Source organism: Drosophila novamexicana, unplaced genomic scaffold, assembly GCF_003285875.2.
Source record: "Drosophila novamexicana strain 15010-1031.04,08,12 unplaced genomic scaffold, DnovRS2.1 tig00000193-arrow-pilon, whole genome shotgun sequence".
NCBI lineage: Eukaryota > Metazoa > Arthropoda > Insecta > Diptera > Drosophilidae > Drosophila > Drosophila novamexicana.
The window spans coordinates 5267052-5293143 of record NW_020824787.1 but is presented as its reverse complement, the minus strand read 5'-3'; the positions used below and the strand labels follow the sequence as shown (position 1 = coordinate 5293143).

Genomic DNA, 26092 nt, shown 5'->3' with positions numbered 1-26092 from the left:
TACGTGAGGTTTTATTCTTTTATACGTTTTAATAAAATTGTACATCCCCTTTCTATGGTAGACCATACCCAAATTGTTCTTCTCTAGAGCTTTGTTACCTGACATTTCTTTGTTGAAGACGTCAACTCTAAAAATATGTGAAATACTCGGAAACAGAACCTATTCGGACATTTTGCAGCATATTTTTCCAGCTCATGTTGTTTATTAAAATGCCCGACATAATTTCTATTAGAATTTCTTTGTTGTATTAGTTGTTGTAGTTTGCTGCTGCGGTGCTTTGTTTTACTTTTGTTTTGAGGTGTGTCCGGACTTAAGTTCCGCTTTAGCTGAGTTTCGTTTTGCACACATGGATTATATGTAAATATTTGCTTTGGTATTTTGGTATGAAGTTTTATGCTGTCAGCGGACTTTGCAGCTACCAAAGTCAGCACACATTCGCACACACCCACACACATTCTCTAACACACACACACAAAGCATATGTACTCACTGAGTGCACATAGTTCTTAAGTATGTGCTCAGCTATGCGGGGTTTAGTTCCTTTTATATGTGAGAGTCAGTGTGAATGTGAATACGTAAAATGCCTAAACTTCTGAAGCAATAACTTCTTTGCACAGGCCTTCAGCATTTACGTACTGCTTTCAATTTTTCCATATAATTTATGGATGGACAATTTATGCTGCCATTTGCTTTGCAACATCTCAAATTGCTTGATAGCCTAGCCCGCGCGCCCTTTTCAATTTGCAAAAATCGCTTCTGCTTATATGCCCATAAATCTCAAGTATGAACCCGTAGAAATCAATTTAATTATGTGCCAGCTAACAGTATAGACAAGGAAAGTTTATGCGGTACGGATGGCCGCCTTATGAGTGCTTTAGCAACTTAATGTTTATTTTATGGTACTGGAAATCTATTGAACTGCATTTTGAATATGCCCAAGTAGCGGGTGCGATGAAAAACTTGCCACTTACTGAAATTCATACAACTAGAGCCCAATGTCATGAATAACGATGTAATAAAATACGTGATATGAAAACCAAATGCTCGGCATGATGAACTATGCGAGTCGTCTGCTCCCACAGACACATAAGTTGGTCTCTCATGCTGATACCCACATAATTTCAAGACATTTCTAGTGAATTAGCAGCCAGACAGACGCCTACCCAATTTGAGCACTAACCCACTACAATTTGGGGGCTCAGGCCTTTTTAGCTGGGGTTTATTTGCATATTTGTACGCTCTGGGCGCTCACAGTCAGGCAAACTAACGCTTCGTACGCAATTGCAGTTTCAAATATAATGAGATAATGCAGCAAAATAGTAGCACTGACTGCACTGTTGACCACTGACAACCAGCCATAGCGACCGACACAAATACAAGCTCCGACTGTGACCAGAACTGAGCTTCACTGCGGCGGATTCAGTTTCCTGGCTCCAATTTTGTGACGCACAGCGATTTAGTTGCAGCCGACCAGAGAAGGCATAGTTCGAGCTAGGAAAATATTCTGGTTCCGTATGAGACACTACATATGCAAACTATTCAAACACTTTTTGTTTGTTCTGAATGGATACACTGCCAAAATGTGGGTACTAAGAACATGAGCAATATGTTGATATATGTAATATTTTTGTTTTTCTTTCTGGAAAATGATTCATTCTATTTTGCGTATATAAAATTATCACAGTCTATTATTTCAAAAACATTATTGTGGATTTTAAGAACGAAAACTATTCAAATTTGTATAAAATATAAATTAATTTGCCATTTATTTATTTTTAATATAAAACAAATATATGAAATTTTACTAAAATAAATATTCACTGATTCAAAAACGCGAAAGCTATTATTACCAAATATTTATATATATAAATTTTACCTTAAAATCTCAATAGGCATTTCCTTTTTAGTGTAACTATTTAATTACCTTAGTGTGTCTTACTGCTGAATTTTAAATAGGTGTTAACAGATTTTTATATCTATCTAAGCAGTGTGACGTTAAAGTCGAAGAGTTTCTATTATTTCATTGTAATACATTTTCAATGTAATGATTTTATTAAACTAGTTATATATGATATAATTTATTTAATATTATAGTTTCGTTCAAATATTAATAATGCTAGGCTATTAGCAGGCTCGACGTCCCCATTGAAAGCAATACAATTGGCGCTTGTTTGAATATATGATTAGCAGCAAACAAAGCTGCTAAATAGCTTTTGTTTCAATTTAATTAAAATATGAAAATTACAAAAACTAAAGCAAAGCCAAATGGCAGGAAAACGACTAACCCTGGACAATGTATATATGTATTTTCCGATAAACGGATAATATGCGCTGAGCGCAATTTAAAAGAGCATTTCTAGTCGTATATTATTGGTCACTTTGCCTTTTGTTTTTGTGAAAAATACGCTCTAGCTATTTTTTTGTTGTTCCTGGAAGTTGCAAAAAAGCAGCACTTACCATAAATTGAACCCTTGGGCATTTTGAAAATGTGGACGGCAACAGTTTTATGCTGTCAACTCAGTTGGCTTTCTGGTTTTCTTGTAATTCATCTCACTATAAGTGGCTAGGCAGCTTAAAGCCGGCATCTGACAACTTGACATATTGCCCTGTTTACAATGACAGCCAGATAAGCGCACAGACTTGCACACATACACACACACAAACGCGCACACACTTGCAAATCAATAAAGTGTAAATTGTAACATTAAATAGTCATTAATGTCTCTGGCCATTTGACCGGAAATTAATCAAGCAATAACCGCTGCTACCTTTTATATTTGACCAGTGAGTGGACCGTTGTCTTCCTCAAACTGGCCCACAAACAAATACGTGGACTGGCGAGCGCGGAGGGGCGAAGGGTTGGCTGGTCAATATCGGCGAAAGGGTTCGTGTTTGCAGTAGGTTTATACATATCATTAAGCACACACAACCAAATTGATTTCGGCTTGTAGATATGTCAAACAACTGACGGAAAATGTTTATTATTGCTTCAAACGGAAAAGGATACGGATGTGTGAGCCTGGGAGACGCAGCCGGAAGCATTAAAGGTGTCCACCTTATATTTAAATTTGACATCTGAATTGAAATTTTGGTAAATTTAGTTCTAATGGCATTTTTCTACTGTAACATGGATTGAAATATACTTACTTAAATATCGAATTTCTTATTCGAATTTATGTACATTTGTAACTTTGGAAAGATTCTTATTAGCTGACATAAAAGAGGTCGCCGTTTTGTTTACCTCATTCGATTCCAAGCAATTCCAAAAGACACTTGTCATAAGAATCGGTCAATTACCACATAATTTCGCTGACCGTGTCGCCTGAACTTTTCATAAAGTCCATTAGCAATAAAACACACCTGCAAATAAAGCTAAAATGACAGTTGAAAATTCTTTTGAAATACACACAAAGTACCATGTGTATAGACACACATTCATATACACATATCTTCATTCATATCCGGTGACTAACATCCGCGTGTCAAGAAGCGCTGAAGCATTCATTTATGCATTTTTATTATATTATTTATTTTGCTGCTATCTTTTTGTTCCACTTTATTCGACTCTGGCCCTGTCTGGTCTATGTTACCGTTGTAAAATTCTGTCAACTATTGCTTAAAGTTGAATTGTGGTTGAAGATCAAAGACATATTGGTGTGTCAAAGTAGGTTGCCTGACTCTCGTCAACGTCAAAGTGTAAACAAATATCATTCCACATGCAATTAAATTCACGGAAATCGTCGATGCCAAATCCGATTTTAATTAAAATCGTTTTCTTCGTGTCTATGTGGCATGTCATTGACAGGAAGGAAGCAAGCTGGGCAACACAGGTAAGCAAACACAGACCGGCAATCAGAACGGAAAACAAGCGGAGAGCTACCTGCCTTGATACAGGCGGTAAGGGAATGGCCCAAAACTTATTGAACCTTTTAGACATGCGAAATGATTGCTCTTTAAGTTTTGAAACATATCTCGAAAAAAGTTTTTTTTCTGAATTTAATTGCAGCAATACTACTTAACGAATTATTGTTTTCGGATTTAAGCTTAACTTTATATTTGATATTTTGTTTGTGGCTAATTAAATTTCAAAATAACTTAAAGTATTTTGCAGCATTTTATACCCTGTACTCGCACAATAAATTGGAAAATGTATTCCGTACGAAACCAATCAATTCCCCAACTGATTAACAACGAACGTGGGCCCAGTATCCAGTACCCAATATCACCAAAAGAAGAAGGTCAGCAAGTTTTATAAACAATCAGAAACATAATTATAGGCGATCTAAGAATTTTTTTGAACACATATTTTAATGTTCAATATCAGGTACCTTTTTTCTTGATTACTGGGTATATTTTTGTCTATCAGTCTTGCTATTTAACAGCGAAATTTGCATCAGTGGCTGCATCAAAAGCTACGTGTGAGCCATTGATATTCATATATGAGCATGAACAGTTGGCAGCTGAATAGCGTTAAGTAAACATATACAACTGTCACACACACACACAACTTGCACGTTGATTGCTCAAAACCAAAGGCAGCCAAGCGTGAGACCAACAACTAGCAACAAGCCAGGACATAATGGCGCAAGGATGAGCCAGCTGGAGAAGGGCACGAGAGTGGCAACATTTTGTGGCAGGCGACGCATGCCCATCGTGTCAGTGTGAGTGCGAGTAGAAGCCGACAGCACACTCATCTACACCCATAAATATGAATTGTGGAGGGGGTTGAGGGGATGCTTTAGTCAACTGTTTGCCGTCCCTTGCCGCCCCTGCCGCTCTGGTCCGTTCTGGTCCAGTCCAGTACGGTACGGCATGTTATTTACAGCCAGTTTTGAGATCTTGTGGCATAATTTAAGCACCTTGTTTAGCCACTGTTTATGGTTTTGTCATGTCACTGGGCCAGCTTGTCTACTATAAATGTTGAATGTGTGCGAAAGCACTTTTGAGGTCACGAGGTCAATGATACACATTCATACATCAGCACACACACACACACACGTAACAACTGTGAGTAGCTACCCCTGCACATCGTGTGCAGAAACGGCGACACTTTAAATAATTTATAAATGCGCCAAATGAAAAACTTGGCCATAAAGTTTCCGACCTGGCATTCAAAAGGATTTGCTGCTTATTTTTGTTGAACAAGACACCCCAACCCCTATTTCGGGCCAGCAAGCTGTTGCTGTATTGCAGCAGCCTTTACGCAAATCAACGAACAAATCAACGCAAAAAGCGTCACAACAACAGTGAAAATCCTTTTTGCTTACCAAATGATTTCGCTGCTGTCAGCATAAAATTCTTCGGCTGAGCAAAAGTACAACGTATGGAATTGCAAAATAAAAACCGCAGCATTTTTATATCACAATTGTGTGTGCGCGCGGACGGGGGATTTTTTTGTGTGGTGGCTGTTGACTGCTTCGCATTATGCAAACAAGTCTGACTCAAACCTCAATTGTTCCCAGCTTCACCCTTTGCTTGCGCTCAGTCGCACTTTGACGTTGAGCATTTGCATACTCTGGCAGCAGACGGGCCAGAACAGGTGGGACCTTAACCGTCGCGTAGAACTTTCGGCGCTTCTGAATACAAAATGGCATAAATATGAGTGAAGAGTGCAAAGAAAACACATATGCCAACTTGTGCATTATACCATTATATGTAGAGGGAAGAAAACCTTTTTGTTAAAATAATTGTGTGTAAATTCAGAAAATATAAAATATATTGGCTTATATCATTATAGTTGTATCCATATGTGCATCTAAGTATTTATAACCTTTGTCTATTTCTATGTATTCATAATCATATTCATCTTTGCGTATTTATTGTATATTTATATTTTTATCTTATTGTCATGGAAATTTTTGTTGCTTTTTAAAAACAGAATCGAGGTAGCTTTCTCCACGTGGAATATAAAAATCAACTTATTAGAGTGTCTCAATTTAATTGCATCGAGTTATGGCGCTTTCAAAGGCATTAAATTCGCCAACAAGCATATCGCAACGCATATCACAGTTCGCATTGCTCATACGCCGCGTAAGCCATTAAATATGCATTGGTTGATATCAGCAAAGCCGTAACGAAAACAGCTTACGTGGCATTTGTGGCCCCCAGCATCTGACGGTGTGCGTGTGTGTGTGCGTGCGTTGTCAGCGAGACGCCAACAACAACAAGAAAAAAGGAGCGAACCAACAAAAAATATCCAATGCATATGTGAAAGAAAGAAAAAAACAATAGAATTTAAATGATTTTAATGCGTACATTGGATTTTATTGAAGCCAACGAGGCAGTTTGGAGTTTTGTTATGAGCTACACGGCCATCATATGAATACCAAGCCAGTGCCAGGACACACACACACACACACACTCTCTCTCTCTCTCGTTCTCAGTGTGCCAGTTGGCAGCTGACTGGGTGCGGCTTTTCATTCACACTGAGCAATAATAATAATTGTCAATTGCAGCAGCTGTCGCCGAGCGTCGCGAGCGGCTTTTTTCATATTCAATTTCAAATGAAAATTTCATGCCGCTAGCACCCGAAAACCTGAATCCCACCCAGTCCAAGCACCAAAGCCGGCCCAGATCCGTGCGTAGCAGCGGTGTAAATTTCACGTTAGCTTTGTTAAATTCATTCCCGGTATGCCAGAAAAATCTTTTGCATACTTTCTGGCAAGGCCGATGTAGCACAGCGACGGGGACAGCTGCTAGTTTTTCTGGTATTATTTAACAAATTTTTTGCACATTTCTTTTCTTGGTTTTTTTTTGTAGTTTTTATTTTGAAACGCCTGCTGGTGTGCGTTTAGGTGTTCGTGTGTGTGTTTGTGATTAGCTTGCAGCGTAGAGTTATGTGCGGTTTTTGTGGGTTTCTGTTTTCGCTGCGCTGAGCTATTTTGGAATTAACTTGATCTGCTTTGAGCAGATTCCCAGGCATTTTCGTATAAGCTTCTCCGCTCACGTTTACTAACAGATTTTGATTAGAAATTGCTTGAGGTTAGCAGCTGTTTGCTGTTGTTTTTGTGTCAGTCACCAAGTTGATTGCATGCATCGGTGAGGCTGCAGTTTGTTAGTGTTTATGGACAGTTTATGGTATAGTTTTGGAATTGGGTCAACGCATGGCCGGAAAATTATGTAATTCCCATTTGTTTCAACAACCGTGCAAAGTGTGGCTAATGAGCTATATTAGCTTATAAACTTCTAAGCATGTTCTCGAATCTGAATATGTGAACTTCATTTTATGCTATATTGCAAAAGCTGTCTCTAATACATGTCTTTACTAAAGCCAAGTTTTTTCCATTGCAGTCTATAAAGTTAAATACACATTTACGCAGATGCATTTTCCAAATGAATTCATTCGTTTGTAATTTTAAAACTGAGTTCAAAGCCAATTATATAAATTATTTAAATATAAGAAATATAAATTTAAATATATTTTTTTAAGTATGTTTATGGTAAAAACAGGCTTAAACTGTTTTGCACAGATTCAACACCAATAAGAAAGGTTCCCCATGGAGTTCGTTTGGAAGCTCGATTGTCATATGTGTACTCAAACAGAAGCCATTCATTGAAATGCAAATGAATTGTATGTGCCGTACAAGCCAGAACAACTGCAATCGCAACTCAGGCCCCAGCTGCAATGGAAACAGAAGCAACAGAACCAACAACGATAATAGGCACATAACAACATTATCATTAGCAGGCAACGGCAGCACATTAAATTGCAATTGTTGTTGGCTTGTTCATATTGCAATTGCTGCTGTTGTTCTCCTTTTAGTTATTGTGCTGCTAAAATCCTCGTGTGCAAGTGTCTAATTGATTTTGTTGCGTCAGGTGCAAAAGCCTCGTCGCCTGGGCGCACATGGCGTATGCGTGCTTTGCATGGCTGGGTGGCAATGGAAGCTGAGCACAGCATTGATTTGCATATGAGCCTCACTGCAACTAAAAGCGCATTTTAAAGCTTTTGAGCATAACGAACAAGCGTTTCAGTTACCTGCCAAGTAGTTTTACGTCATGTGTTTGCCAGCAAATTTCATTTTGATGAAGCCAGTGTCTGTGTGTGTGTGTGTGCCTAGTAGCCCAGTTGGCCTTAAACTGACTGAAAGCCTCCAGCTGAGTGGCCTGCTCCGGTACCGCACCAACGCCCGTTCCTGTTACGACCACGCCTGCCGAGTCATTAGCATATGTTGCTGGAGTTCCAACAAAATAGTAAACAACCAGCAAAACAGCCCACACACACATACACACCGCACCACAGGCGGCCGTTTTGGTTGGGCTCAGCTGACAGGCGAGCTGTCAAAGCGGATTTTAGAGCACTCGCCGCCTGGCAAACAAGACATACAAAAACAAACAGCCACAGGAGACAGAAATGCTGAACGTCAAGCCGAAGCTTGTGTACCCTAACGATCGACTTTCAATGTGTTCAGATTCGTATAACTTACATTCTCTATAAAACAAGATAAATAACAGGAAAATATTTACATTCCATGAATAATTTTGTTTGATTAATAAATTAATAATAAATATTCAATTTTCGATCAAATTAAATGAATCATTAAATATTCTTGGTGCAGCTTAACAAAATTAAATTAATAACGAGCTTACAAAACATAATAAAAAGTAGAATTTGGAAATTTTAAGTATGTTGATAATTTATTTTTCTTGGCAAAATTGTGAAAAAGTAACGAAAAAATTATATTTATATAAAGTACTTCGGCTTGTTTTAAATTTATACTTAAACCAACTTGTGATCAGGTAATTACTTCGCTTTATCTTTTGCCGCAATGACATATCATGCAAATGAGACAGATCATGCACTGCCTTTCAATTTGCATGCTGTCACCAAATTTAGCTTATAGTAATGATACCTGGCGGATTGCTATGAATATAACTACAGCTACAAACACCTGTCGTGAGTTGAGTGTTGGGCAAAAAGGTCCAAGTACGTGTCTTTCTTGCTGTTGTTGGTGTTGTGGCCGCTGTTGTTGGTGTTACTGTTGCTGCTGTTGGTGGTGCTCCTGCTGTTGTTGATGCTGCTGTTGGTTTGGCCTTGGCCAAAATGCACTGACGCAGTTTTTAACATTGTTGTTGTTGTTGTTTTTGATGTACGTGGTTCTGATGTTGCTGTTTTTGTGGCTACAATTTTTGACAAGTGCGTGCTCGGCAAGAGTATGAACCGACCTTATGTAATACCATGCCATCATATCCTATAAACATAAATATATATATATATATATACATATATATATGTATATATATGTACATATATATATGTATATATACATATGTATCTATACATATTTACTTTTCATTATGCAGAGCGTGAAATAACAGCCACTTTGCGAAACTTGCCCAAGTTTCCAGGTTCTGTACAAGTAAGCCATGTAACCTTATACGAATATTATTGTTAAGCTAATCAGCTGATAGTACACATTAGTTTTGAAAAGTTTAATTACACAGGGCACAGGGAGAATGACGTCAAACTTATATCAGCAGTCCATTAGTACGTATAATATTATTCTACAAGAATTATTAATATACTTATTTTAATGAATTGCGTTTAATGGATCCGCAAGGCAATGGACAACTGCTTACAGTCCCTCGCATCCCGCTCAAAACAAAACGCAAGGCGAGACGCTCGACAATCTCTGGCGGCAAACGAACACCTTTACCTATGGATAACAGGCCCATATCACAAAGGGTTTTCCTCTATATGCAGCTGAAGAACGTTTCAAACCTGCCAGTGGTTGCATATCCGTTGGAGCTGCATTTATACCATGCGAGAAACACGCTGCAGAATATGTCGGAGCACTACACAACAGAGACGATTATCCATCAGGACGAGTTCAACATGGATAGGCCAGCGTTTGCGTTGGGTATTATTCAGGACGATATAGATGATATGAACTCATTCAGTGATAATCCGCTGGTCGTCACCATGTATCAGCGCATTCCACGCCATCTGAAGCGCGAGCTTATTACCGTGGACAAGGTGCGAACACAGGCGTCAAGTTGGCAGATTACGATAGAAAAACAGCCTGAGAAGCACTTGGCCAAAGCGCCAACGGAAACAGATAAAGCTGCTGGGGATGCAACCAAAGAAACTGATACTGTTACCGAAGGGCAGGCCTCCATAGAGCCAGATGCATTCACGGGCGAGGGCGCTGAGGAAGACGACGATGAATATATTGAAGAAAGTCTGGAATTAGTATCGAGAGGCCATTGCGATCTGTTGCAACTTTTTCAGAGTAAGCGCTTCATCAGCAACATTCCGATCATGCTGTACCCGGAGTACGATCGCAAATTGCAGACGCGCACTGCCCAAAAGATAACCACCACCAGCGAGTGGCACATGTACTCCATACTGCCCATACTCAAAAATATACATTTTACAAATCTGGTCTTTATCACGCTGGAATCCATTTATAATGCGCCCGAAGATCTGCATGATAGAGCCGCACACTTGGGCATGATTATCTCCATTCGCTCCACAAGGCCAGACCTGAATGATCAGTATGAGGTGCTGCCCCTGTGCACCTTCTATAGCTTTGGTTCGCAGATCATCAACGAACAGAACATTATCATCGTGTGGGAGAGCATTAAGCGCGACCTCTTGGGTAAGGCGCCCCTCGGCGTTGCCAACATTCAAATGGAAACAAATTTGCGCATCAAGGTGCATCGCCTGTTCCGGCAGTTGCTCATGACGCAGGGAGTTGATTTCAAGCTAGAAGAGATTAATCCTGCAGTAGACAGCGCACTGGTCAATAACTCGCTGCATCGGTATGTAATAACCACGCAGATGCGAGAAATACTCGAAGCCGCCGTTGTGCACAATCATTACGAGTTGCTCCTGCAGCTCTACGATGAAATACCTCTCAATGTAATGTACGAGGGCGTCATAAATCCAAGCGTCTTTGGCTATCCAGAGGGTAAGTATTAAATGCTTTCTATTAGAGCTTTAAAACATAAATTATAAAGCTATTATTGAGTAAAAGCTGGAGTAGAAGGGTATATTGGTTTTGCGTTAATGTATGTAACATGCAGAAGTAAGCATCTCCGAACCTTATTAACTACATGCATGTATATTAAACCGCCTTCAATAGGCGACTCGATTTTCGGTCTGTAATGCCCGCCTGCTCAACGTTATTTTTCTATTTTATCTCTATAACTAAAGGATACAGAAATCACTAATTTCGAACGTAGTCTTATTGGTTAAAATTACGATTCGTGCATTTGGGAAAATATATCCTTTTATATTTAAATTAAATTTTATTTTCATTTCTTAGTAAACGCGTGCCGCTTTGCCGCTGAGCTGACAGCAGTCAGCAAAAAAACCACTAGAAAGACATTCAGAACGGCAGAAGAATCTCCGCCAGAACTGCCCATGTTTGCCATTCTGAACTTATGCTTCTTTCAAACGCTAACAAAGCGCAATGAGCCTCTGGATGCCTACAACGAGAGCGACTTGAAGTCCGCCAAGCTGCGTCGCTGCACAGCGGTTAATTTTCCGAACGAGGACGATAACGCTCGTGACATTTTGAAGGAGCTGTATCGCAACTTCGACGAGCATATCAAGGAGTTGATCAGTTTCATCATTAAGAACGATGTGACCAGCATTGAGGAGAGGCACAACTTTTTCTGCTGCAATTTGAGTAACCTTAGGGATCTGCTAGTCGACATTTGTGGCTGCGATTTCAATGTGCGCATGCCCACCAAGACTAACATTGAATTTCGGGTAACTACTTTCCTGAGTGTTAGTATGTAAGAAGCTGCTCATTTCTCCAACCACCCAGGAGATGCTGACGCACATGCACAAGGAGCTGATGGAGCGCATCATTTGCCTTCTGAATGACTGCAGCTGGGAGGCTCTCAGCAACTGCGTGCTCAATCAAAACAACGATCAGCCGCGGATAAGGCGCCTCATGGAGGAGTATCGCAACTTGTGCATCATTGGCGACTGCGTGTTGGCCAAGCAGCTGTTCACCGAGCTCAAAGCTGGCTGCACCAATAAATTGCTGCTCAGTTTCTACGTGTTCCTCAATTCTGTCGAGAGCCTTAACTTTGCGCATGCCACCAACTACTTGCAAACTCAAAAGGAGCTCAAATGGCAGGGCGAATACTTTGTGTGTGTATTAATCATTTTTACGACAAATCAAGAGAACTACAAAACCCATCCTCATCCACATAGAAATCTTGTGAAGCTTTACATTGAATACAAGGTGCAGTTGAAGTCGGAGGAGCTGCTGGACGAGGCCTACAGCGATATGATTGAAAAGCTGCGTGTCTTCGCCAGCAACAACAACTTGGATCGCGAGGCGTGGGTGCTGTTGTATTGCTTCTACAAGCAGAAAAACTATCTGCCCGGCATGGAGTTCACACGCTGGAGGTATGAGAATCTTTATGATGTACCGGGCAGAGCAATGCCGTTGATACCACGGTCACTCTTCGAGACCTTTATGCCCGACGATTTCAATATAACTGCCAAGAGCGTACATATTGTTAAGTTCTATGAGGTATTCCAGACGTTTGCACGTCTGGGCGCATACGGTTTTGCAGAGGCAGTATTTAATGAAATCGCACATGAGTTCTCGACTATTGAAGTGTATTTGATACAGACCACATTGAAGTTGCTGCAGGGTGAAATTGACAAGAAGTTCACAGTTCGCAAATTACCCACAGACAACAGCGCGCGCGGCAATCTAATGGTGAGTAGTCATTGTAGTCTCTGGCATGAGAATTCATCCTTTGCTCTCAGCGGTTCTATCAAGCTCATATCAATGGCAACGTGGAGTATTCACGTCGAAATTACGATGAGGCCATCAAATACTTCAAGGACTTATTGAATATCAATTTGACCGATACGGATATACTGTCAGTATTTTATCTGAGCTTGTTGCGTTTGGCGCGTTTAAGTTTTGAGCGTGGGGACTATGAATTGTCCATGAGGGCCTATGAATTGTGTGTACCATCAAGCAAAAAGGAAAAGAACTTTTTGGCCAACTATGGCATGGGCTTGTCCCTGTACTACGTAAGCTTTAACATATGTAAAGACCGTATTCATTTCTTAATATTATGCTCGTAGTTGAATCGACTTGAGGATGCTATCGAATATCTGGCTCGCAGCACTGAAGTTGATATTTTTCTGCCCGATCCCTGGGGCTACTTGGCCACCATAAACTTGCGCTTGGATCGCAACAAGACGGCACTGAACTGCTGGAAAATAGCCAAAAAGGTGAGTACTTTAATTAAGTATCTTACAATTAAATATTTACATTTATCTGAAATATATGCAGTATCCAGAAATACCCTTGAACGGTCGCATCTATGCCGAACTCGAAAAAATCAACTATTCCGATGTCTGTTTGCTAGTGGAAGATGACTGCAGGCCCACGTAAATATGCTATTCTTCCGATTAGCGGATAGTTTCACAAATTCATTTTTAGTACTTGAAAAATGCATATATTTTGTGATCATGTTTCACATACAGAGAAGAGGTTCAATTTTAAAGAAAGGTGGAAACTTGGTTTTTGTCTCCAATGCTGAGATGCCCACACCTGCTTCTGCTTCAGACGTGCCAACGCACTGCTCTACAAGCTATTATTTAACCCCTTTTATAAGTTATAAAAACATAGGTATAACAAGACGGCGGCCGGCTCTGTACCTGGTTTACAGTAGGTGGCTAGATAAAGCTTGATGAGTTTACTCAGTTCAGAGCATCTATGTGCTTTTTGGCTATTTGCATAATGTTTTGTGTACTTAGATGGCATCGCGGTGGTATTCGAAACAGTAAACACTTCAACAAGTTGACTCTTCAGGTTAAGCAAAGTCGATTGCAAGACCGCATTTATGTTCGTAGTGTGTTCTCCGAGTGTAGCTCGGTTGTGTGTCTGTTGATTATTGTATGTGATTGTGTGCGTGTATTTTATGCTGTGTATGTGGTTTATATATATATATATACTGCCACATAAGCTTTTTAGACACGGCTGAGCCATTAAGTTTGCTTTGGCAAAGTGTTAAACCACTTCACATTTTAAATAGGGGTACATCCTAAATATTATATTAAATCCTAAAAATGGAGTCGACTAAATGTTTACGACAGCAGCAGCTGTAGAGCAAACTTGAAGTGCTGTGGCTAATTTCAGCGGTCAAATGGCGGCAGGGAAAGTGCTCAAAATGCAAATTGGCAGCGGAATGAAATGTGAGTTGCGAAAAACAAAACAATTAAAAGCAATGTTCAACGGCTCGCGGGTAATTAAATGCAGTCGAACAATTCTGGACCAAGTGCCTATAAATTGGGTGGCATGCGCAAAACTAACAGCAAAAGAAACCGAATTTATTTGATTTAATTTTTTTGCCCAGCTCGTTTCGTGTTGGAGAAACTGGACAAAGTCAGAGCGATGCATTTTTTTAAATTAAACTTTCAGCAAAGTTTGCCCATAAATATGCGCACACGTAAAAATACAACGTCAGTGTGCGAAAATGAAGCGAGACAAAGTAAAAAATAAAAAAGAATACTTGACCTGTAACTTTACGCAGAATGCACAATGTGGCTACCGGGGTCATCGGCTGTTGCATAAGCGAATATATAAAACAGGTAAGAATTTAGTCGGTGGCTCCCGAATACCAGGTACTCTTGAGCTGGCATAACAGTGGGTCAGCAAGTGGCAATCCAATACAAATCATGGAGTAATCTAATCAATCATGCTGAACCTTCAGAGCGAAGGCCTTTTATTGCTTCTCACAACTTCTTAGAAAATTATTTTACCAATCATACTTCTATTAACTACTGACAAGATTCATACTATTTGTTGTTTTTAAAATATGAATTTCACCGAGCTTGATAATTTGTAAAAAGAAATGGCTTCTATCCAAACTATCCAAACTAAATAGTAGGTACTCTTTTACGTTTTAAGAACTTGGTACATATTGTAAATTTATATGCCGCAAAGTAAAAGCAGTGCAAATGAAAGTGCGGCAACGTCTGCGCGTCCTGCTCGAAGGCTCCTGCTCGAATTCCCTGCCAGTGTATAAATTTTTGCAAATTTTTTGCATTTATGCATAACGCTTTTGACTGTTTGGCAAATATTATTATTATAACAACTATTATGATGTGGGTCAGCTGCATTAAAATTTGCATAGCATACTCTTTCAGTGCTACCAAGTTAGATGCAACGCATTTATTGACGCTATTTTACATTTACCATAAGCCGAAAGTGTCAAAGGTACAAAACCAGCCACTGCCATAGCCAATGCCCCCGCAGCGCACAAAACTTAGTTAAAATGCAACGTTCACAACTTTAATATAACTTAATCCTTTTGCGGCGCGTGTGTGTGAGACTTGGCGTGTCTGTGTGTGTTTGTGTGTATGTTGTAACTTACGAATTATGGCGTTAATACCATTGTGTGCTTATGAGCGCAGTGCCCGTGTGTATGAGCGCGTCTGTGTGCGTGCTAGTGAGCTCTTGCCAAGTTGACTTTAGGGATCATCATTAGGGAAAGTTGCTTGTGTACGAGGCGTCCTTTGAGCCGCCATTTTAACTTGCGCTTTGAGTCCTTTTAAGTAGAACACTTGACAACGCCAGGAATTATAGTGACATCAGAATAAAATGTACAAGATATCAGACAGACTCTGAATAATTAATTAATCTGGGCTTATGAAAAACTCGCAGCTTTGGGATTAAATTGAATAGATGTAAAATTTAAAATAGTGTGCGCCTTCCATAATTTTATATCGATGACTGACTGATATGTATTAAATGGGCTCATTATTTATATTTTTAGTTTTTTTTACATCAATTTTGACCAAGAATAATGTTGCCAGATTTATATGCCAAATTGAGCTAAAGGCCAAAAGGTAAAGAAAATATATTCAATAAATATATTCCTTCAAGAAATTAAGTATAGTTCGCTTGGCTGCGGCTTAGCTTGCTTGAAATTGTGATTCATCACACGACTCAAATACCTTTGATTTCATAATAATAAAAAAATTGCAGAGCAATTAAACGTCTGCGAAACCGCAACTGGAATATAGAAAAAAGACCTCGTTTTAATAGTCTTGTCAAAACGCTAGACGAGTCCTTACATATTAAAAGTAACGCAACCCGGCGCAGACAGGAAATAATTAGAAAAAAAACGATGGAAAGGGAACCGTCAGACCCAGGCAAGGCAGCCGTGGCCAGAAGGAAAAACCACTGGAAGCCAGGTACACGATAGCAAGCAGCATTAAGATAACATCCCGTTCTATCCCACTCAGTTGCTGGGAACACACACGTATATGGCCCGATTACGGCATGCTAAAAACGGAATTCGAAAAATGTCACGTATGACATTCGTTGCCAACTAAGACGGAAATTTACCACTAAATGACACTCTGGCTGCCGCCCAACGCCCCAGCCCAAGCATAGCCCAACTCGATGATGTGTAAAGCGCAAGACGGACAGGTAACATAAAATGATGGCGAAGTTCACTCGGAGCAGAGCCAAAAGGTATATGCAGACGTCTTTAGTACATAAAAAATGTATCAACTGGCTGTGAAAAATCCAAGTAATCCCCAACCAAATGCAGGTGCTTGTGCCTGAAGTATTCACAAACAATGTAGTTATAATTTAAATATACCAATTGACAGCTATATAATATTTTCTTGCAAAAACTGCAAATTTTTGGGGCTTGGTAGCCAAGCCTCTGCTGCAGCCGCCCAACTATATGTGGGTAGGATTAAATGCATTCTGCCTGTCCGAAAAAGACGCGTACAGATGTATATTTTATTGACACGACTGTGGAAAGCCCAAGACGGGAACTGTTTTGTTGAGAGTAACTTATATTTGAGTAATAAATAATCATTAAATCGACTTTTGATTTTACGACAATAAATTTTAACTAGTCTGTGGGGCTCAGGCCGAATGAGTATGGTCTGCTGGGATCTCCGGGTGTGACCATAGTGTATCCGGGCCAGAAATCCGAGCAGTTTGAAGGCAACGTTGGACCCAAATTAAAGGATGGCGCCAATGGATTGAAAATGTTCATGTTATTGCCCAAGGCATTTGCATTGGCCTGAGCCATGCCACCCAGCGGCCAGCCTCCGTAGAGCTGCCGCATCTGTTCATGCTGTAGCTGGAGTTGTTGTTGCTGCAGCTGTAGCTGTAGCTGTTTCACTTGCTCTTGCAGCGTTGACAGATGTGGCTGTGGCTCTGGCTGTGACTGGGAGTGGAAGTGGGACTGGGACTGTCTCTGGGACTGTGGCTGTGACTGAAGTAGTTGAGCTGTCGGTTGCCTTTGTGATTCTCGCTGCATCTGCTGTTGCCGCCTTAAAGTTGCTCTGGTGCTGCACCTTTGTGGTATGCCCGGAACGGGCTTCTGTCGCGTCTTGCTAGCTGCAGGCGGCCGCATTGGCACTTCACCAACCATAACCGGATATGTGTTGCCGTCAAAAACGGGGCCGGTCCCGTAAGTGCCAATGCCAATGCTTCCGCCTGATGCTTGCCGAACGGACTCCGTCGGACAGCGTCTTTGGTATCTAGCCATGTTTGGTTAATTAAAGCCGAATCTTATGTACACCAAGTGATTTAGCATTCGAATAAAATCAAACCCTGCATATGGCAGCTCCTTTTTGAATATTTAACGACTGGCTTATAATTTCGAACTTGAGGGGAAATGTCATAAAAACAATTTGCCTGTCTATTACTTTTACAAAGTTGACAAACACTTGGCAAAGATGAAACAACAAAAAACACACCCCATACCGAGTGCAAGTACACAATAATTTGTCCTATGCAGCATGTAAATTGTCAAGAGCTTCTGTCAACCAGGCAGAGGCAGCCTTTTGTTTGGCTGCCTTATCAGCACGTACACTCGAAGGCTCTGCAACATTGATAACAATATGTAGGGCACATAGCTTGGCGTTTATGCCTTTTAATTAAAATATTCCTCAGTTTGTGCTTGAAGTATGAGGCAGACACTCGGAATGTAGGTAGCTAGCCTCATATACAAAATGTTCACAAACAAAAGGAGGGCAAACATGAGAGAGGGCAAATGAGACAGAAAAAAAAAATGGCTCATTGATTAATTTAATTAATTCGAAACAAATGTGTTTATTATCCTATCCTGTCTTGTCGAAGATATGTTAATTATAATTTTTATATGAACCAACAATGTTTAGAGTCATATAAAATATGTTGGGTACAAATATATGAATTGTATAGTATTCCATGTAAAAAATGTTATTTTGTTTATTTTATACTTATTTTATGTTGAATTTTTCAGTTTGCTTTCAGTTTTGACGCAGTTAAGTGTCTTTTGTCAAAATTCCAGGGAAATGAAATTTCGTCAAAATTAAAGAAACTCAAAAATATTTTGGCAATATATTTACGCAGAAAAGATTAGCTGGCGAGTCAGTATTGTGTAGCTCAGTCCCCAGACAAGATTGTAAGTAAACAATGAGAATTACCGTAAAAGTCAATATTCTAACCAAGCGATCTGAATTCTAAAGCAGTCAATATGACTGATAATGGAGACTCCTTTAATCCGTTTCACGGTGGTCGTCTCCTAAAAGTCAAACAAAAGAAAATTAATCCGTCCATACAGAAGTCTGTCAAAGAGGGCCAAGTGTCAATTTCGAAAGCCATCAACCAGGAGATGACAGTTTCCAAGCGCTGTAATGCGGGTAGTAGGTCCAAGACACTGCCGAAGGCACGAACCATGCCTTTGAAGCACCTGAAAACTGTAATGGCTCCCACCGGCATATTCAAGCCAACTTTAAGCGAACTCTCCCAAATATCTAAAGCTTCAGATGCAACTTTTATGAGCAACGTGTGCTCCCAGGCAAGTTCAGCCAGTAAGCCGCTTAATCAGGCAATCAGATTCAGTTCTACCAGCAAGCGCACAAAATCTAGTACAACGCTAAGAGCACTTGGAGGTGGTAATTCCGGAAGTAGATCCTCACGTGCGTTAAATACCCAGGCAGAAGGGCATCCGATTAACAGGGTCTCCCGTAATTCACAAATTTCTCGAGCCCGTAAAATGAAGACCAAATTGGGCAAGCGACCTCTTAATAATTCCATTGCCTCAATGGAAGTATTTCCGAATTCTGTCTCCCGAACAAGTACCGGAAGAAGTCTCGCCAGTGCCTCAAGCCGCGTTAGTAGGGTCACACCGTCGCTGAAGGAAGTCGCAGATTCCATTAGAAAGCAGTTGGCTCAGTCGGTAAAGACATCAAAGTCGTTGGCCGCCAAGGCCACCGAGTTAAGCAAACGCATTGGTGCTTTGAATGAGTTGAAATAGTCGAAACGTTTACATTATCTGGAAAAAATGTCACGGCGATCGTATTTCTCTTTACCTTACGATGCAGTCCTTGGACATTTGGTCGTTAACTGATGCCAAACTGATGTCAACTGATTTGAAACGCTCCAAAAACATTGTGCAAAGTTTTAATTTGCAGCCAAAAAAATAAATAAAACAATTTCCGAAAACAAGAAACGTACATATTCATCCTCATTCCACATCAGAATTTAATTGGCACTAAAAAAAGATGCACACTTTTGTCAGCATGGGACAAATGTGTACACATCTGGATGGTCTGGACCTAGAACAGAAAAAGAAACAAGTGATTTTGTTCGTTCTGATTACCAGTCTTTTAAATATTTATGAATTTATAATATATAAAGGTCACACAGTCGTTACATTCAATTTTAATAAATATAGATATAAACCCTGTCATTCGTTTCATAGTATGCCATGGAAAATATGTTGCTTAAAAATTGAGGTCGGACTTGGCAGAGCCTGTTTTCACTCAGTTTATTTAAAATCTTCAGTTGCGTACCTTATTGAATTTTTATCGAAATCCAGGACGATAAAAATTCACCTAATTTATAGACATACATTTCTGGCATTAAACATACGCAGAATAAAAGGCTTGTTCTCCTGCATATTTGCCTGGACATTGTGCACATCGAATATTAAACCACACTCTAATCATCCTTAGTTGCTTGAGGAGAAAAAATTCAAGACTAGCCGAAATGTTTTTTGATGATGAGGGTATGCCCTTCGATCCGTTTAACATTGGTCCCAACACGGCATCATATCCACCACCAGTATTTTCCTCATGGCCGTCACCAAAGGAACATACGAACAAATCTGTGTCGCAAAGCACGGTTGTCAAACGGGAATTGACTGGCGGGTCTTATAGTTTGAAAACTGATCCATCGCTGATGGGAGAAGTGGAGATATCTAAGGCCATAAACGAGGAGATGACCGCTTCCAAGCGGCAGGCACCTGCTGAAAAGCGCTATCATTTCGGTGTCAGGCACAAAAGATCTCGCGCTTCGGTTCGGTCAGCAGCGCAGAAGTCCATGATGACAGTAATGCCGGTGAGGCACCATCGATTAGCGGAGAAATCAAGTGAGTTCCTCCAGGCGAGCTCAGCCAGGTCTCAAACAAGCAAAGATAGAATTTCCTGTTCCAATGCGAAGAAACGAGCTCACGCAGGTGGCCATGCAGATACAAAATCTAATATTTCTAGGATATCCAGCGCGAATGATGACACCCAATCAAACATTAAAGGAACTAAAATCAATGCAAGCAACATTTACAAAATCACACCTTCACTGAGGGATGTGGCCGATTCAATAAGAAAGGAGCTAGCCCAGACGGTGAAGATATCCAAGGCCCTGGCCGCTAAGGCATCCGAGTTGAGCAAACGGCTGAGAACCGGCAGCGAGTCCACGGAAAAGGTACCTCAAAGATCGGAAGTCACATATATTTCAGGATGATGTGCCTAAATATTTTCTGCATTTACTGATGCCACGAAATGTTGTGCCTAGTAAGGGTTACATAATAAAAAGTAATGAAAAAAAAAAAACTTGCAGCCGGACATGGCTGACTCGACTTAGGTCAACCTGATCAAGAATATATAAGCTTTGTGGGGTCGAAGTTGCCTGTCTCTGTATCATTCGTAATGTGAAGAGGGCATTTATGCTTTCTAGATTATAAACACTATACATTGTTTTTCTTTTATCATGTGATAGAAGTCCAGCTTAAGTTGATCGACTTGCGTCGTATGTGTTTGAATGCCCAAGGCAAGAGCCCATTAAATATAGCAAAAGCAGTCAGTTCCGACCCCAGAAAGTAGATATATTCTTAAACAGGAACATCAAGCCATATCCGCCTGTGTTCGTCTTCGGTCTATCAACACATTAAATTTTTATTCTTGTTGCATTGGTATGGGAATTATTCGAACAATATTTAAAATATAAATTTATTTATGTGTGTTTCAATACCATTTTTAGGGCTGAAATTTTATTAACATTGGACTATGTGTCATTTGAAAAAGTATTTCTTCCACCGATCGAATATCATATTTTAAGCTTAGTAACAGCACGTTTTGCAGTCAAGCAACCCATCCATAGTATGCCATTCAAGGAGTATTTCTTAAATAAATGTTGCCCTGCGCTTGCTTTGATAATATACTGAGCTGCGTCTGCTTTCAATTAGTTTCTTCCAAAAATTAAAAATTCGGTTAGTGGAAAGTATTTTTTTAGATTGTAAAGAAGAAAAGATGTACTGAACATTAAGTGAATTACTTAATAATATAATTTTGGCGTTGAAACACCTAGAAGCACAACTCATACTCACGCATCGCTCTTCTGTGCATTGTTGCTGGACTGGCTTGTGCCAAGCAGAGGAATAAAACACCAATCGCAGTACATTAATTAAATAAGCAGCCAATATGTTTGTTGATGATGAGGGTGAACTTTTTAACCCGTTCAGCATTGGACCAGCCGAAAGTGGGAAACGATATGAGTACAAGATGCCAAGCAGTCCAACATATCCGCCACCTGTGTTTGCTACATGGCCGGCACCGAAGGTGCCCACCAATAGATCGGTCTCGCAGTGTACGTTTGTCAAGCAGGCGGCAGCTGCTATGCATAACGAGCAATCCCAAAGGGGTGAAGTAGCTATTTCCAAAGCCATTAATGAAGAGATGGCCGCTTCAAAACAGCTTGCCTCTGTTGGCGAGCGCATCGATGCGGGCGGCCAGTCCAAAACGACTCTGTCAAATACTGGTCCTAAGGAAAAGTCCGTGACAACGTTGATGCCCGTCAGGGAGCACCGCGCCTCATCGCCATCAAGTGGCCTTTCCCGTTTAAGCATCGCTCTAAGGGCGACCTCAAAAAAGAGTCTTAACTCTCAGCAGAGCACAGCCAAGTCGCATGTTAGCCAGATTCCCGCTAAAATTTCCAGCAAGATGAGTGCGAACTCGTATAATAGCAATCAAACACTTGTGCCCAACACTGAATTAAAACACTTAAAAGGTTCTTTAAATATAACTGAGAGCAAGGACTCGAACGCAAAACACTCGGACAATGTGTCGCGCAGTAGCCAACGAGCAGATGCAGGTCATACAGAGGATGCAATTTCTCGTGTCTCTATGAAGTCTCAGGCAGAAAAATTTCAAGCAGACAAGATCTCATTAAGGTCTAAAGCAAGTACAGTTCATGCAGATAATGCTTCCCGTGTTACTGCCCAGTATAAGGCGAGTGACTACCGCGCTGACACAGTTTCCCGTGCTTCCGTCCTGTCCAAGGCTCATGATAAACGGGCAGATAATATTTCCCGAGTTTCTGTTAAGTCCAAGACTAGTGAACACCCATCCAAAGCTGGCGACCACCGAGCAGATAATATTTCCCGAATTTCGGTCAAGTCAAAAGCGAGTGGCCATCAGGCAGATACAGTTTCTCACCTTTCGACGGCTGCCCACGCGGGGGATTATGTCTCTCAAAGCGACGGAAATAAGGTTGAAGATAAATCGAAGCCGAATACCAGTAACAATCCCCCGCTGAAGGAGGTTGCTGAGACAGTGAAAAAAGAGCTGGAACAGTCTATGGCGACTTCAAAGACCCTGGCCAAAAAGGCAGCCGAGCTTAGTGAGCGCCTTAAAGCTGGAAATCAGTTCAAGCACAATCGTTTCCACTCTCTGATTCGCATGTATACAAACACCGAACCCTTAAAGAGATGCCGCGAAGATCGCATGTCCTTTTGGTTCAAGGACGCAGTTCTTTCCTAATCAAATTCTACCCTGTCCCATGACTTAACAATTCACGTTCAAACATTTCCAGAGCCTTAAGCAAAATTATAAATTTTAGCAATATAAAAAGACCTATGCAATTTAAGATGCCCTAATAGAACTTACCCACACTTTCAAATGCAATATTAAAATATAAAAGTAAAATGTGTCGCATGATTTGCGGTTCAGCATTTTGCTGACATTTCGTATCATTAATTTAAATGCGCTAAATTCTGCGGTCGGCTGCGAATTGTGCAGTGTGCACAATGCGCTGCGTCATAAAATATGCAAAAACATTTGTTTAATTTGCGCAGAAGCTCACCGAAAAGCAGAAAAAATGAATTTATTATGGTACTTACAAATCTGAAATGTGCTTATCGGAGCCTTATTAATATTAACGCAAGGATATTTACTTTTATCCAGCTATTTATTTTTGTTCGAGTGTTTTAGCAGGACATAAAATATTTCTTTAATAAAAAATGTTATTGATAAGAATTTAAACACTTAGAAATTATTGCCCTTAGATATTATTAAAAGAAATCTAAAAAATAATCAAATATCGGCTAGTTGATGGGACCTATCGCTTTATTTTTGAGTAGTTGGTTTTTACATTTATTAATCTATTCTTTGGAAATTCACATATATTTCTGTTTATATTCAGTCCAATTATTTTCAGTTACAATTTTCCTCTCAAAAGCGATTTGAACTTACCAAGGGTTTCGCACAACTCATTGCCTGTGAGTGTATAGAATAATTGTGGCACTCTTGACGGTGGAAGCTGCAGTTATCCGGGGCAACATTGTTGACCATGTTATTTGGAGCATTGTGGTTAATTTTATTTATGGCAGCGCAACATGCTAATTGCAGCAACAACAAAATGTATGCTGGCTGCCTAATCAGGGTCAGGTTTTTGGCCGAGTCGCTTCAGTGGATAATGCGCGAGTTGTTAGGACGCTGTTTCGCACTCGGGACTGGCAATTATAACAAATTGCATGTCAATTTGAAAGCCACTGCAGAACCAAGCCCCACGCCCAGCCACTCTTAAGTAGGCCACATTAAAAGGGGCGAATGCTCGAAGTGTGTACATATGTCTATAATATATTTATATTTATATGCAAATGCAAACATTTTTATGCTTGCTGGTGCAATAAAGGAAACAACTGCAATAATGGCAACGGGCGCATAAAGTACCAGAAATAATAACAACAAACAACTTTGCAAAAGTGCAAAAACCACCAACAACAAACGCCAACAACAATCGAAATGAAACAATCGCAGCACGCGGCATGCGAAACAGAAGAGAGAGAAAAATATATTTAATACGAAAAGTTTTGCAATAACGGAAATGAAATGGAAATGGACGCGCGCCAATAGACATAAATGTGTGAGAGGTGCCGCAGCCGACAGGATACAAATAGGACACGGTAGCAGCCGAACACCATCAACAATAACAACAGCAGCACGAATAACAACAACGAAAGCAATCTGAATGCAGGCCGTGTAAAACAAAAGACCCACAAAATGCATACAAAAAGCAAACTCAAAAGTAAAAACTAACAACAATATCCGGGAAAAGCAATTGCACAAAGCACAACGGCAGCAACCCAACCGGCCTATAAAAGCGCTTGTAAAATATTAAAAACCCGAAAAGTAGATGCGCGCATTTTTAGAGGTGTGCAATGAGCTGAATAGAGAAAAGAATCCAATAAACTAAAGCAAGACTGAAAAACAAATTTCAAATAGAAAGTGCAATTATAATCAACATCTTTTGAATAGTTCGCTATAGTCCATTATGTCTTTAGGGTGAAGAAATTTATATAAAAATATAATTCAAAAAAGCTGAAGCTGAAACTGAAGCTTTTTCTTGTTGTGGGGCTCATCCAGGCCAAGACTTTGAAAAAAATTGAAATTGCACATATAAAAAAAAACTTGTGGGGGTATTTTGGAAATAATTGTCCTTTAGTCTAGTGTTTCCCCTGAAAAGAATCAGAAAAAAATATCTATACAAAGTGGAATTTATTTTAGGTAATGGGAAAGTTAAGTTAAACATTTTGGGTTTCTACAAGTATATAAGTTTTCAAAAAGGTCTATCAACAAAAATCATGCTAATAGAATTTTATATACGTAAAGACATGTAATTACGTGCACATTCATTAATTTACAGTTAGGGGCCTCTTACGGTTGACCAACACTGATTCAACCTTAAATTTACAGTTAGTTAAAATAATTTATATAGTTTAGATAAAGTGCGCGTTATTGTGTAAGATGCACCTGAAGTGCACAATCAATAGATAAGCAATCAAGAGTACACTAATTAATTACTGCAGTAGGACGTATGTGTGTGCGTGTGTTTGTTTGGGGGCGTGTTCAGAATCTACGTATTTGTGTCTACACACTTGCCAGACATGCACAATTAAAGCTGCTGCAATGCAGATTTACACACGGGCAAAAAGCCGGACTTGAGAGTACACTTGAATTCAACTTACTTCATGTCATTCTGGGCCGCACACGCTGCGTATGCGTAATAAAATTGAATTAACGCTAGGCCGAGGAGCAATTTTGTGGCAGATTTTCGCCTTCGGCTTGTGTGCCAGTAAATAATACTCCAACTTGTAGCCGTTAGCGTGTGCGTGTATGTGTTGGTGAGTGCCTTTATTGCCTATAAATGAAATCATAAATTTGAGAGAAAGCTCTCCAAGGACACACGCACACACGCTCAGAAGAGGCCCTGCAGCTTTGTCAACTTGTCTGCTGATGAACTTTAGCAATTATTATTAGTTCAATTTTGAGTTTGAGGCCAATTTATTATTGGCTTAATATGATTTGCATGCCGAAGGAGCAGCAGGACATGCAATGCACAAATATTGACAGGCGTTTGTTTAGCGGCAAGTGGCGTAATATTATCTTAATTTATGACTACTCTGCCCTTTGCTGTGTATACCACCAAGCCAAGTTTATTTGCACTGTTCTTAAGACTTTAACCACTTATTTGCCATTTAGCCTTGCGACCAAGTGGTGACTAATGTGTAGCCATAAAGTAGCCGTCCGTAC

General features: G+C 40.1%; 5 protein-coding genes across 6 annotated transcripts; 4 read left to right on the top strand and 1 right to left on the bottom strand.

Moving 5' to 3' along the window:
- Nucleotides 1–9412: 9412 nt before the first annotated feature.
- Nucleotides 9413–13490, top strand: LOC115758922. Its single transcript, XM_030699721.1, has 8 exons — nucleotides 9413–9487; nucleotides 9561–10913; nucleotides 11271–11719; nucleotides 11778–12109; nucleotides 12173–12689; nucleotides 12740–13012; nucleotides 13067–13216; nucleotides 13278–13490. Exons 1-8 carry the CDS (start codon nucleotides 9457–9459, stop codon nucleotides 13377–13379), a joined length of 3207 nt encoding a protein of 1068 aa, XP_030555581.1. The 5' UTR covers nucleotides 9413–9456; the 3' UTR covers nucleotides 13380–13490.
- Nucleotides 13491–16790: 3300 nt separating this feature from the next.
- Nucleotides 16791–17632, bottom strand: LOC115758632. The gene has a single exon (XM_030699366.1). It carries the CDS (start codon nucleotides 17503–17505, stop codon nucleotides 16861–16863), a length of 645 nt encoding a protein of 214 aa, XP_030555226.1. The 5' UTR covers nucleotides 17506–17632; the 3' UTR covers nucleotides 16791–16860.
- Nucleotides 17633–18250: 618 nt separating this feature from the next.
- Nucleotides 18251–19455, top strand: LOC115758428. Of its 2 annotated transcripts, none has more exons than XM_030699084.1 (2): nucleotides 18251–18405; nucleotides 18473–19455. In XM_030699084.1, the coding sequence occupies exon 2, from the start codon at nucleotides 18478–18480 to the stop codon at nucleotides 19258–19260; it is 783 nt and encodes a 260-aa protein (XP_030554944.1). In that variant the 5' UTR covers nucleotides 18251–18405; nucleotides 18473–18477; the 3' UTR covers nucleotides 19261–19455. The 2 variants fall into 2 exon arrangements, with proteins under 2 accessions (XP_030554944.1, XP_030554943.1); XM_030699083.1 differs by having other exon boundaries at nucleotides 18470–19455.
- Nucleotides 19456–19994: 539 nt separating this feature from the next.
- On the top strand, nucleotides 19995–20747 carry LOC115759275. The gene has a single exon (XM_030700177.1). It carries the CDS (start codon nucleotides 19995–19997, stop codon nucleotides 20745–20747), a length of 753 nt encoding a protein of 250 aa, XP_030556037.1.
- Nucleotides 20748–21433: 686 nt separating this feature from the next.
- Nucleotides 21434–23495, top strand: LOC115758427. Its single transcript, XM_030699082.1, has one exon. It carries the CDS (start codon nucleotides 21704–21706, stop codon nucleotides 23039–23041), a length of 1338 nt encoding a protein of 445 aa, XP_030554942.1. The 5' UTR covers nucleotides 21434–21703; the 3' UTR covers nucleotides 23042–23495.
- Nucleotides 23496–26092: the final 2597 nt, after the last annotated feature.

Bases quoted from the DNA above. Each gene is read 5' to 3' on its own strand.
- LOC115758922 (XM_030699721.1), top strand. From the start codon at position 9,457: ATGACGTCAAACTTATATCAGCAGTCCATTA. The intron at 11,720-11,777 runs GTAACTACTTTC...CCAACCACCCAG, and splicing joins AGACTAACATTGAATTTCGG to GAGATGCTGACGCACATGCA. The intron at 13,217-13,277 runs GTGAGTACTTTA...AAATATATGCAG, and splicing joins GCTGGAAAATAGCCAAAAAG to TATCCAGAAATACCCTTGAA.
- LOC115758632 (XM_030699366.1), bottom strand. From the start codon at position 17,505: ATGGCTAGATACCAAAGACGCTGTCCGACGGAGTCCGTTCGGCAAGCA.
- LOC115758428 (XM_030699084.1), top strand. From the start codon at position 18,478: ATGACTGATAATGGAGACTCCTTTAATCCGTTTCACGGTGGTCGTCTC.
- LOC115759275 (XM_030700177.1), top strand. From the start codon at position 19,995: ATGTTTTTTGATGATGAGGGTATGCCCTTCGATCCGTTTAACATTGGT.
- LOC115758427 (XM_030699082.1), top strand. From the start codon at position 21,704: ATGTTTGTTGATGATGAGGGTGAACTTTTTAACCCGTTCAGCATTGGA.